The sequence below is a fragment of the Opisthorchis viverrini genome (genome assembly GCF_000715545.1).
Source record: "Opisthorchis viverrini unplaced genomic scaffold opera_v5_3, whole genome shotgun sequence".
NCBI lineage: Eukaryota > Metazoa > Platyhelminthes > Trematoda > Opisthorchiida > Opisthorchiidae > Opisthorchis > Opisthorchis viverrini.
In genome coordinates this window covers 4,533,663-4,547,114 of record NW_008751659.1, presented here as the reverse complement: position 1 = coordinate 4,547,114, position 13,452 = coordinate 4,533,663, and the positions used below count along the sequence as shown (strand labels likewise).

General features: G+C 44.0%; 2 protein-coding genes across 2 annotated transcripts in view; one reads left to right on the top strand and one right to left on the bottom strand.

The window, feature by feature from the left end:
* Positions 1-6,978, top strand: part of T265_00379 (hypothetical protein) — a gene marked incomplete at both ends in the record, with an annotated part of 38,780 nt that extends 31,802 nt beyond the window's left edge. Inside the window, 7 exons of the mRNA XM_009164124.1 lie at positions 958-1,047; positions 1,118-1,188; positions 1,539-1,819; positions 2,461-2,579; positions 3,883-4,037; positions 5,105-5,149; positions 5,898-6,978. Of these exons, the coding sequence (XP_009162388.1) occupies positions 958-1,047; positions 1,118-1,188; positions 1,539-1,819; positions 2,461-2,579; positions 3,883-4,037; positions 5,105-5,149; positions 5,898-6,197 (1,061 nt within the window). The remainder of the gene's footprint in view (positions 1-957; positions 1,048-1,117; positions 1,189-1,538; positions 1,820-2,460; positions 2,580-3,882; positions 4,038-5,104; positions 5,150-5,897) is intronic.
* A 3,070-nt stretch (positions 6,979-10,048) lies between these two features.
* T265_00378 (hypothetical protein) lies at positions 10,049-10,478 on the bottom strand (the record flags this gene model as incomplete). The annotated part of the gene is made up of 2 exons (XM_009164123.1): positions 10,049-10,123; positions 10,293-10,478. 2 exons carry the CDS (start codon positions 10,476-10,478, stop codon positions 10,049-10,051), a joined length of 261 nt encoding a protein of 86 aa, XP_009162387.1.
* Positions 10,479-13,452: the final 2,974 nt, after the last annotated feature.

Sequence of the window (13,452 nt, the reverse complement as noted above, 5' to 3'; positions counted from 1 at the left end):
TACTCCTCGGATTCAACAGGAGCTGGTATTTCAAGTTCCAATTTTAACAAAAAAACAATTGACCACGGCCGCCGTAGTATTAAACAGTCTATCATCTGTCACTTAGTACCAGGTAGTATGTCTAGTCGAGATTTTGGGCTTCACTCTATATTTTTGGCCTAATTCACTTGAGAATACCTTCGGGGGGGGGTTCACTAGAGTTTTTGGGCAACAAACAGCTTCCGGTATCCTCAGGGGTGATGTAGAGCCGACCAAACTATAGGCGCGCCCCTTGTTCGAGTTGCCGATCTTCAAGATGTCAGAACGAAGAGTCATTAATCGAAGGGCGATTCGATGAGCGAATATCCCCATCCTTATTTTGACCTCGTGATCTTTTCATTTGTATTTTTACAGAGGTCTCCCATCCTAAGGATTCAGCCTCTGTAATTGTGTGTCCGTGCAATGACAAGCAACTTTTAGGCTACGGTAAAATCTAAGTAGTTGACCTGTCCTCTTACATTTCCTAAGCAATGTCATTGTAGTTCCTCAACTGTTAAACACGTAAAGGTTGCTTACGATGTATTTTTATCACTATGTGGCACACACCCTGTGTGCGAAGATTTTCTAAAGGTCACCAGGGCATTGGTGAAAAAAGTTTTATTACTAATCCATTTTACCGAACACTGTTGTGTGCACACAGCAGCTCATTCAGTTTATCAAACATGGTTGTTTATCCCGTAATTTATCATGAGACAAAGCATTTTCCTGCTAGTAGGTTTATATTCAGGAATTAGGTCGAATACAATTTGCTTCATTCTATCTTTGTGGCTGCTGTCTAAACTTAATCTACCTCGCAATTTTTCGTGAACGGTAGTTTGTTGGGGGTCGGGTGACAGCTATGCACCGAATAGACGACCTAGTTGAATGACCCTCTCTTGCGCTAACGCACTCTTGCTGTATTCCTTTCCGCCCAATTAGATGCTGTCCTTACTAATTCCGGTGAATATCAGATGGCTACTGAGCCCATCCGTCTCAGGCCTCATTCAGGCGGTGGGATTCTGGACTACGGTACGTCTCAGTCTTTTTGGCTCCCCTGATTTTCTTGTTCAACCAATATTACCAAGCTACTCCTTTCCAGGTCCTGATGGATCCGGTGGACATGTTCCCGGTGGCTGGGCAGCTCCTGAGCTCTCTGAAGAACATGTTGATGTGAGTCCAGTATAAAGAAGATCAAAGTATTCTTTTTTATTGATGAATGTGTGCACAATTTTCGAGGCGGTGGGCGTTTATTCCACAATTCGAACCCTGGTCGTCGAAATGAAAGTCCGCTATGTCAACCGAGCTTTTCGTATATGCATACAGGCATTCTTACTCGTTTCATCTGTCGTGGTGTTCTCAAGAGGTTTTTCGATTTACTCAGTGTTCGTGTAGCTGCTAGAGGTTCATACCGCTTATTTTAGCTGTTGCCATGTATTTTTCAGTGCCGATGATCCCTTGCATAACTTCGTTGATTCGTTTCTTCCTTATCCTGCCTCTCAACAATTACATCCTATTCTCAGGCTAAACATAACGAGGAAATCAAAACCATCACCATGGTCCTGGAACTGTGTGAACTTCTCAGTGAGCTGGCTCAACGCCGCGCGTCCGTGCTTGCAGACTGTGCAGTGACAACACCCGCGGCAACTGCCAGTGCCTCCTCCACATCCCTCACACAGGAGGACTCCGATTGCAAGGACGCCCCAGCTGGAACACGTGAGTCAGCCGCTTCAGACGAATCGTCAGCAGCGGATGCTGCAGCTCCAGGAACGACTGGGCTCAAGTTCCTAGCAGAAGACCAGAGGTATGGTCAGCGTACGCTTAGGACAGCCACTTCATTAAACTGATCAATATTTTTCAACCCGTATACTACGAAGACTTTTTACGGTTGTTTTTGATACCACTGCGCAGCCGCTTGGTTCGGATGGTTCGTGCTGACCGTTCGGCTTGAAGAAACTCTAACCTTCATGTCCACCTTACACTCTACTGACCAATGGACGACACGCCAAATTCACTTACTAAGTCAGGCGTAGCCGAATGATAAACAGGCAGGTAGCTACCGTGTTTCTTCCGGCAAAACTAGCGTTTTTTAGTCAAGATTGCTTAGTACGTCGACCAAGCGTGCGATCATCTTACTCATGGTCTTAAGTTATCAAATACTTGTCTCTCCAAATGACCTGATAAAGCAACTGATTGTCTTTATCGTCTAAAATAAATCCTAGATTTTGTTGAAAACGGATTCTTGTCGAGCTTTGGTAGGTAGTTTTTCTTCGTCAAGGTTTTGAAGCACCCTGTCGAGTAACCATTCTTGGTTGTTATCGTGGCCTCATGGTTACTGGTGTCAGTTTTCTGTGCTGTTTGTTGCTGCGGCGTTTCTATCCGTTTAATCAGTGTACCAAATAAATCTATGGCTTAGCGGTTTTTCGGTATTCTTCACCGCTCCAGAATCGTGGAACAAATTGTCCTGTACCGCCGAGTCCTCTACTACTTGGAGTACGTCTTCGTTCAAGTCAAAAAAGCTTTTAACCATGGGCAGCTGCGGTCAACGCCTATTTCGCGCGCAAGTGAGTTCAATAGCTTTCCTAACATCAAGTTATTGAGTATTATATGTGAATGAACATGGCAGATGGCACTATGCTCATAATAGAGTAGATTTCTACAAATTGGTTGGTTTTCATCAATCTGATTTTCCGGTAGGCAAGGCGAACCTCGGACGCAAATGTAGGTAGATGGAGTCTTGGGATTTTGATGCAAAGAAGATCCATTTAGCATCTTTATCGGTCGGTGTTTGTGCCATGATGGCCGCAGTGGCCCAGTCGATGGGATTGTGGATTATTACTTCAGCAACCCGGACACCGCCCAGCTGTATGGCCAGTTGAACATCAGTATTTACTGCAGTGTGTCGCTGTACGTGATGGTAATCTTGTGTGCCTCCAGATTGGCCGATGATCCGCGTCCTTCTTTGTGAACTGACCTGTTGTGAGGAAGAATCCTCAACGAATGTCAGCAATTTGGAATCATGTACGCTAGGTTATGTTCTACTGAGCCCTGCGAAAAATTACATTATCTGACGAAGGCTTCTCGCATCAGCATTCTAGCGCTGCTCCTTATGGTAGACAGATTACTCACCGAATTCGTTCCACTTCTCAAGGAGTACAAAAAGGCACCGAAAACTGAGTGGATATAGCTCATTTTCATATCCCAGTAGAAAAGGATCGTGTAACTTATTTTCGGTTCCCTTCTGCTCTTCGCTGTTTAGGGTCATCCAGGCAGTGTGGATTGGGAATTGACCGAAGCCTAGACAAACCTGATTCACATCTTTTGAAGCTGATCGCATGGCTGATTTCGGGCTGTATGTCCGTTACGAACCAATGTGATGCTTGCCGTTAAGGGTCTCATGCGTCATCAGCTCGGTAGTGAGAAAAACCTATGAAGAAAATAGCTTAGTTTCACTGGACTAAAATCCAGAGTGGTGGGAGATGTGTGCAATGTGTTGTAGTCTGGCGCTTGTTCTTACATATGATATTTGTGTTTATTGTTTGATTTTAGCAAAGGTACACTCTGACTGGGGAGGGGGTAGGTGAAGATTGAGAGCCCTTTCTACAGAGATCTTGACAGCATTCTGATATGCCAACGAAAATCGGTCACTATAGAGGTTGTGGCTGTCGTAGAATGCTTAAGCCCTTGACAGGTCAGGTGCTGCACGGCTAAACCGAAAGCTAAATGAATCGCTCACTGGAGTCCCTTGTGTTTCGGTTGTGAATTGTGCCGCATATGCTTTTGAAGAAACACTTTGTCGACCTTAACGACGCTTTTTCGTAACGTGTCTGACTTCTTTTATAGCTCTGTTGCTGCTCCTTCTTTTAGGATTGAATGATTGTTACAGGCTGTACCAGGTATGCTACATGCGATTGCGAGAGCTGGCTCGTCAATCCCGTCGAGACGATCTCATCGAACCAGTGGGCCGGTTACTATCCAAGATTACAGCCAACAGACTCATCTTTCAGTACGCGCTGCTTCAGGTGGGTGTCACCTGACCACCAGGTTGCAACATTCTTTGATACGGTGCATCTGACTGTTAGGTTTTCAAGCTGTCTTGCTCTTTTTCACAAGTTAACTATTGTGAGATTATCCGTTTTTGAAGTCATCTCTACAGATTGATCGGAATTTCGTGCAAGGAGATATACTGACCCTGCATAGTTGCTTTTAGGATAAAAATGTTTTATCCACAAAGTTTTTGGTTTGTGGACTGTCCAGTGTTCTGTTTCCTAGGAGACTGTCGTCCCCGAGTGTGCCGATACAGTTGGGATTGTCTTAGAATTAACTGTGGTGGTTTTATAAGCCGCCCAAAAGGCCTCCATGATACAGACAGTCCGTGGATTGAACTTCTATTTGTTGTTCCTCCTGTCGAGAATCGGCTATATCCTGTGGATTCCCGAATATGAGATCCAACGGGAAACGGTCCAATCTTGACCGTAGATTTAGATCAACTTCCTGGATGAACGACGTTTGTTTGCTCCACTGAGTGAAAACACAATAAACCTGATTAGCTCATCGTTGACTAGGTCTTCCAGCTCACGCTTCAGTAACTCTGGTCGTTCATATCTGTGAGTGGATTTCTTAGATTTGTACGGTCTAAGTCGTACACGAAATCTTGGACCCTACTCACCGTGAACCGGAGCTCAAGTGATACAGGGACATAACTGCGGCAGCCATACATCGTCGATACAGTCAGTTGATCCCATCAGTACGATTTCCATGGCCCAGCTCACGGGGCACAAGACTTAACCAGCCAGTTTTCACTTCGTGGAATCATACATATTCATTTACTATTCTCTTTGCACTCCACCTATACGTCTACAGACAGTGAAGCCTGTCTGGCTCCAACCACCGTTACCACTTTTCCAACTCAGATGCATTCAGTCAACTAGTTTTTATTTGTTTTTGGTACCAAATCGACTCAGGGGTCCTCACGGGTGTTTTCTGTAAGCTGTGCAACATGTAGGGAGGTAGTATGCTAAAGAGTCAGATCACTCCTCTTCTGTCTTTAACGTGCGTCTGAACCTTTTCATTTCTTGTGCGTTCGCAGTGTCAGGCTGCTGAAATGGATGCGTACGTTGGGGAAATTGCCCAGGTGAGTATTCTTTTCTCAGATTGGAGCTAGTGTGATTTTTTTAATGTTTTTCTGAGCCAAGAGCACTATCGACCTGCAGCAGTTCTTCCTTAGTTTTACTGTAAGTTGTACTTTTGTCTTCTGGAATTTCTTCCAAGTTTTGATCGCACGTTGGCAAGCAGTTTATTTCGTATCACTTGGGCGTTTTTCACTTATTTGTATCTTGAGATAGGAGGAAAGAAGACACATGTCTAGAAGCTCACGACTACTGATTACATTGGTTCAGCTCTATACCGAATCACAACTTGAGTGTTTCTTAGAACCATTGAGTATCTTGCTGACTTAACTGTTTCACCAAGTTGAACGACAAGCCCGGCTCCCCTTCGTTTTTTCATGTTCTCAAACGCAATGTCTCAATATCTGGATTGCTTTATCCATGAATTTAGGCGTTTCTCCGAAGCCCGTTTCTATTGAATGAAATTCGAGAGACCCACTCAGCTTTGTTCCGCTGATTAGGCATATATACGCATGTTTAAACTGATAAATTTGATTGGCGAATCCTCGTAGAATTGAACAGGGCTTGCGCTTAGATCTTGGTTTATTTGAAGCATAGGCCGGCGTTGTGCAATTGGTTGCACTGTTCTACCCCTTTTGTTTCTATTGTGACAATGCGTTACCGGGTTTCATTGCTAGCCTGATATTGTGAAGCATTTATTTCGTCCGATTAGGACGTAACTTGACCTCCGTACTGTGTGTCTTCCCGTCTCAGGCTTTTCAGCGTTACAAAGCCGCGATTACGCTAATTCACGGTTTGCGTCAACACGCCAAGACAGAAAATGACAAAACTTTGCTCGCAGACTGTATGCGAATTCTCCAGAATCGCTATAATTCTTTGAGGATGGCAGCAGCGAAGACCCACCAGAATATTGGTTATTTTGGACGAAGTTCAGCATTCCCTACTGACATCCAAGCTTCCAGTCCGAAATCTGATCGTTCGCCGAACTGTCGTATCCCAACCAGTCCCCCTAATCCGCTTGATCCTGGTTTGAACGACTCGCATATGGGTTGATCCATGCAGAATATTACTCCTTTTACAAAGTCCTCGTATGGTGAATCTGCGTTACTGAGCGACCCTACCGTGATCATTTCGCATGTACCACAGTCAACGGAATCCCTTATGGCTTCTGATATGGGTCCTTCCTTACCTTGTATATATTATAAAATACAGCAGGGCTGATCTGCAGCCAGTCTCCCCACAACCAGACGCATTCACTGGTGTGCTCTAATCATGGCTCACCAAACAGTCATTTTATTATCCCGGGTTCTTATTTTGTCTTCAAACTCCTGGTTTCTATCCCCGTGATCAAACTGATTTGCCTCGCATCTTCGCAGCCCCCTCCCGTACACACAGTCTTTTCTGTTTTATCTTCTCCCCTGTTTTTATTTTTCCAGTTTGTGGACTGTTTATCTACGGCTTTCCTTATCGTACATCATGCGAAGTTGTGATAGACATGGGGCTTCTCATTCGGTTGGAAGGGCAGTGGTTCTATTTCTTGGCTTTGTTTGGCCGAACGTTTTCCTGGTCCAGTGATAGTCTGGTTCGAGTCCTTGGCAGTAGGATTTTATTTTTGTTCAAAACCTAGTTTTAAACCGAAACGGCTATTCTCATCATTTATTCAGCTGTGGTCATACATCACTTTCATACGGATTCTTATCCATTTTTAATACCAGAACGGCTTAGTCATTTATTTGGTGATCGAGTCTTATCTTATATATTACAAATGCTGTACAAAGTTTCTATGGTACGTGCTTTAGAAAATCATCCTATCGGGCTATGTATGTGCTTTAAGAAAACCCAGTGTGGATATTTTCTCAAAGCACTGATAATGTATTTCCTCCTGGTTCTAAATATGTGTATCGGTATGGCGGTCATACACGACTGATAGGAACTGTGAGTAGCAGCATCCCTACACAAACTGAGGCAAACGATCTCAGGCAAACCTGTGTTCAATTCAAATTTATTAGGTGGTACTGCGTCACTTGTTGAGGATCGTCGGAACAGCTAGGAAGTGTCGGATGGTCAACAGTGATTGGAAATAGGTTTTCTCGCTATTGCGTCCCTCCAGCCATTACCATTTGTTTGCGTGTGACAGCAGATAACTCTGCGTCTGGCCGGCTTCCTTAAAGCAGGGCAATTTTTGTGGAATATCTGCGACCCCGATGTGAGGCTACTACTTTGGCTTACTCTGGAGCATACGGGAAATGGTAAAGTAGTTTTTTGCATACCTTGTACAGTCTTGCCACTGGCTTCTATGTTGTTCCTTATCATTAGAATTCCTGGTCACGGAACTCTCATGAGACTTTCCATCTCGTAATTTTAAAAGAGTGCATTTTCTTGGGAATTGTGATCAGTCAAAACTTTGGGAGCCGGAATTACTCTACTCTGTGATATTACAAGTGGGAATTTTATCAGAGGTCCTCACGACTAACTGATTCGATGTCTGGATGGGTGACCTGAAAAAGAGGTCTCTCGTGAGCTCTTAACTGCTTATAAGCAAAGCTTGCCAGGTGTATTAACTCACTGGACGGCAAAACGGTGTACTCCAGATCAATTATCTACTTTTAGAAGAGACGCTGATTGCAAGTAGTTACTCAGAACTACGGCAAAAGCTGTCTGGTGTGATAATATCGATCTCAGCAAAGAATTCATACTGCATCCATCGTTTAGAATAGTCGTCTTCTCAGCAACGCCAGTCTAGATCCATTCCACTGAATGCGTTTCCTTATGCTCAGTTATGCATGGTCTCCAGAACCAGAGGGTTTTTTCTAACCTGAGCAATTTAGTATTTCGCCTATCAGTTCAGTTGTTCGAAACAATCACATTTAGGATGACCGATACTTTCCCCAAAGGAGGTTTGCACATTTTCCAGGAAAGAAAAACTTGAAGACGCTGTTTGGTATGAGTAACGGGAGTCTGTTAGTCATTGACTGAAACAGACTTTTCGTTTCTGTTTCACAGCCAAAGGTACGAGCTGTTGGGTTTCTTTCAAGCTACAGTCGACACAGTAAAACAGCTCGCTCGCAAAAGTTATTGATCTGCTTATCCCGTAACTGACCTCATCCCCACTTTTGTAATAAGGCCATTCAGTATTGTCTCTTACAACGCCATTTCGCATATTAATATACTTGCGGTACAATAGTTATAACTACCACAATCTCGTTCGCCCATGATTTGAAGAAGTGAGGTAGATAGCTGCACATCGGAGATAACAGATGGTGGAATTGACACATGAGGTTTTCCATTAGTACCTGAAGAAAATACCTGAACTGCTGACTAGTCGTGAGCCGTACAGTCTGTTTAGCATGGAGTGGATAAAAAGCGTTTATGCTACAAGTGTAAGTGCTTACGACAGGAGTACGCATGTTAGTTGGGTAAGCAATGGAATGGGAATGTCAACACAAAATCTATGGAGTCTGACTCTTCCATCGGTTTTTTTGCGACCAAAAGTAATAGATGTGCACTAATTTCTATTATAGGTAGGGAACTGATCATTTGTCGGGAGTTATACGTGACTTGACTGACCGCTCGGATTCACCGAGCGGAAATGGGTGTTAAGTCATAGTCAACAACTACAACAATGGTGCGCACCTGTGGACACCTGTTGTGTTCCGACAGGTTTCTGTGGAAAGATCCACTCCATAATGTCACTGGCGTTAGCAACACCGAGGGTAATAGTCCCCGTAATTCCAGATTGTGTACATCGTGGAAAAAAATTGGCCTCCATCGTAGACTCCTACAATATTTTGTACTGCGCTTCTGCATGTAAGCAAACTTCCCATACTCGAGTGTGATTCACTACTTTCATGGCAGCTACTAAGCAAAGCTACGGCATGAATGGTTGACAATTCTATCTGTGACCTTGTTTCACGCGCCAGATAAGGCCAACTACTCATCCATAACGAGTCAAGACAGGACAAGTGGCCGTTAGCAAGTAGTTGAGCGCTCTTCACTCCATCTTTTCAATCTGAATAGACAATACGGTAGCTCCAACGATGGCGCGTCCACGAAGCCGTTTGCTTTCTTCAAAAGGTTGATCACGCGCGTTATACCGAACCAGGTTTCATGCATACATTCATGAACATGACACAGGTCAAACCTGAGAATGTATGAAGAAACAATATTCCTGAAGTGAGTGCGACAAAATGCCTACTCTCTAATCTAGGGATGATCATGCAACGGCTTCTTCAAATAGTAGAACCTACGCAAAGTTCCATACTTCTGAACATTTTTCCTGGAGTATCCACGATGCATTCATTTAGCGATCCTTCCTATTTGCTGAATCGCGTGTAAACTTGCAGTGGCTGAAAAATCAAAGTTTCTCATTAATTCATTGTATTCTAGTTCAGTTTTTCGCAAAATCTGCAGTTAATCAGCAGTCAAAATTATAAACAGTTCGGGTGCTCCCTAGTGGAATTTCGTATAACGGAGGAATACTTAAATAATGTGTTGTTATGGACCATGTGTGTCTGACAGAACGTGGACAAATACATGAACCATGACTAGACAAAATGTAGCGCTGGATGTTTTCAGCCACGCCTACGTTTTCACTTGACAGTTACATGGACGCTGCCTTCAGATTCTCCAGCTCTTGAAGTGTTGTTTATCTTGAAACGGTCGGTGTTGTTTGTTTCCCGAAAGCTCTGTCACCCCAACTGGCCTTCCTCGTCAATCAGTCCACAACAGTTTTGAGCCAGATCAACTAAATATTGTTGGGTCTTCGAAATTCATTGAACTAATGGAAACATTGATACCCTGTGGGTCCACACAATCCATAAAGATGCTTAATTGACACTGGTCACTACACTGATTAATGGTCTGGATCAGGATGATTACCTTGGACTTAATCTCTTCAACGACCGCTAATCGTCACATGCTTTGTGGGGAGCCATCACCTGTTTGTTGCTCGTGGCTCCCAAACTACCTGGTATGAGCTCCTATGAAGGAAGTTTGTATCAGCTAGGAAGACGGAATTATCAGGACATCATTGAGGAAGTAGGTTCGTGTAGCATCTGGCATGAAATTGACCATCTGAATACGCCGCTTATTCGACCGACTAAAACACCCATAAAACAGTAGCTGGTAGTAACTCTAAAGCCTTCTGACAGCTGTGAGAACGTACGCCGATAACCGCCGTTCATGATGTCGATTTGTATTTTGCGTAACTGTTTCCCATTTTACTTTCAGATTATCATCATAACTTCGAAAGCGTCTGATTTTTAGCTTTCTTCCAAATCGCATCGTCGTCCAAACTGTGCACACTAATTTCCAATGGATGCACTCGCTCCTCATTCTTTTTCCGAAGAATAGAAAGCCATTTTATTAGGGTTTTTCGGGAAGTAGAAGTTTCTGTAAAATGCTACATGGGCCAAGGTAAACTCAAAATGTTTTCCATTCATTGATTGGTATAATGCACAACAGCTTGAAGTTTCTTAGCAGTAGGCACTTGACCATGGTATGAACTTAGACGTAAAGCGCTATCCATAAGGGTGTGCCCCAGCGAATAAATTGAAATCGTCCACCTCTGAAATCACAACACATGCCCCCCCCCCACCAAAGGAAGGTGTTCCCAAGACTATCCACATATCTCGAACCCTCAACTACCGCAGGCGAAGTACAAGCAACTGATCCATCCCATGAAATAGACATTCAGCCGTTCTGTTTAGTCAGACAGAAAATGCAACGAAAGGCACTACTGCACTAACTGGAAAATTTTGAAAGTTCTGTCTAGCTTCCCCGTATTGTGTCCATCAGATTTGTATGAACGTTTGCTGACACACCGTTAAAGACGCAGCCAAATGATTTGATAAATTCGGTCTTTTCTTTGGCAGCGCAGTTTGGGATGTGCTATAATTCGCACAGACCAACAGAACCATGCTGATTTGCTTTTTGTCCATGCGCATTAAAATGGCCTGATGGCACTTTGTAACAGTGAAGTAGAAGACAGTACGCTTCCAAGAAGTGCGGGTTTTTGTCCATCAAGATGGTGCGCACTGCTCGGAGGGGGCACTATATCCTAATTATTTTGTTCACTGCGCCACAGTTCCTTAAATCCTGGGCTCGTGTTTGAAGAATCTAACGGAAGTGAATGGTGTCATGTTTTGGTTCAAGCAGTGTTGGGATACCGCGCTATTCAGTAATACTAGATAGAACTTATGAAAGGACCATCTTTCCCCAGTAAAACGCTGTAAGTAAAGTCTTTCGGGCAGGAGTTATTGGTGACATACTTCTCTCTGGTGATTCAAAGTATGGTTGTATCTCATCCCTTTATCCACTCCAGGACGATCGGGCACGATACGCACTTTGACTCTTGCTAGATTGGGATGAACAGTCAGCTGATCAGTGCCTTATGCCAGAAAGTCTTTGTGATTTTCATTCATTCTCTTCTTCAACAAAGTAGTTCGTTCTGCATAACTTATACTGCGCTTTTTTTGTTGGTCATAATGGCCTTATCTAGCTTTTATGCTGGTAACCTAGGGTCTTCCCCCATGCCACCTATTGCCCTCAACTTGCGGGGAAAACGATTCAGCTGTGTGGTTCTGGGTTTCGGGTCTTCAAGGACAAACAGAGGGCTTCCAGTGCGGAACTGAGGTCCCGAGGTCACGTGCGTTTCAGTGAAAACACCGTTTATGGACAAAACTTTAAAACCCAATGGATACACCTTGGGACGGTACGGAACAAAAGTCAAGCAAACAACACTAACATGGTTAAACTATGGCCAAGCCGGTCAGATTGGCAATCAACTAATATGTTTCAATCGAGGCTTTTCAACGGAAGAAGCTAACCGAAAATATGCCAAAGGCACATTGCTGGTTTCCAATATCCTTTGACAGCTCTGTTGAAGTTAGCCTTCATTTAAATTTGAATATCATACTTCGACGAATTTGCGATCTCACTTCAACGAAGAAAGGCACCGACATTTTACGGATTTCGAATAAGCATGAAATTTAAAGTTCAAAGTTCGGTGTTGTCAGACCCTGTGTTTGGATTAAGTATAGATTTTTACAGCACCACCATGCCCTTACTATTGACAAAGCCGTGACATTTGCGCCAGGATGCACACATAATGAATGAATACTGTGGGACATGTTTGTGTGCGTTGATCAGCTGTGGTCATGTTAGTATTTAAGCGCGACGTGATCAGTCTGACACCGCTGACAGTTTTGTTATGTACATATCCATCCTCGTCGCTCACCACCGATTGGATGGCAAACGAAAATCACAGAGGTATCACTTGTTGCAAACGGTACAGCAGCAAGCCCCATGTTCATGTAGTCGCTATTCACATATCAGCTGGGGCTAGTTGGCCGTGGTTCAGACTTTCAAAACAGAAAACACGAATTACCTGAACGAACAACGAGGGAGTTGTCTCAGGCCCCAGTGGTAGTCAGCATTCTGCGTGAAACTGGCTGTCCCGTTTGTGATTTACTTTCTCAGAAAAATCCACCCTTGTTCAAACATCGAACTTTGAGTGGAAGGCAAAGTTTCGTGTTCACGTCGATTGATGGTTCACTGACAAGTGCTGGTTACCATAACTGAAGTACTAAAACTGTCATATATTGGAGAAATCCCGTCAATTTTATCCTCTTGTTCCTAGTCAGTCACGCTGCTGACGGATTGTCCAGCTGATCATAGTCCTCGAAAGAGATGGCAACGAACAACATTCTTACTCAAACTAGAACAATTTCGTGTCGTTAAATCTTAGTTGTTCTCCGAACGAAGTCTTCTGCTTATGTAAACACTAAAGTCTCGTGGACCTTGGACGAGGGTAAGACACTCACCATTGTGTACCTCACTATTCGGTCATCTTGAAAAACCCTTTGTTGATTCCCCCTGTGAATCAACGGTGAACAAGGGTAACTTTCCTCGTTTTCTGACTACTCACGAGTAACATGACTTACATCTGTTTATTATGACACCGTTTCGTTTTCCCCCCGCTTTGTTCCCACTTAAGGTCTGCTTATCCCTCAGTAAGTGATGTCAATATTTGTTGCCCGTCTGTTATTGCCTGCAAGTTCGCCTCGATTGCACCTATTTTTTGAGCGCCCACTCCGACGGAGAATCGAGCTGACCGGGTATCGAACCCAGATTCTCCGGACGGCAGGCGAACGCGCTACCGACTACACCGACCCGACACCCGGAGCGGCTGATTATTTGTATTACCTATGTATCACGCCTGCCAGATAGCCCCTGCTGAGCTTTGTTTTAAACGGCCGAAACCGCGCAATCTGACCTGTCGCGCAACACGAGCGGCTGCGTCGACGCC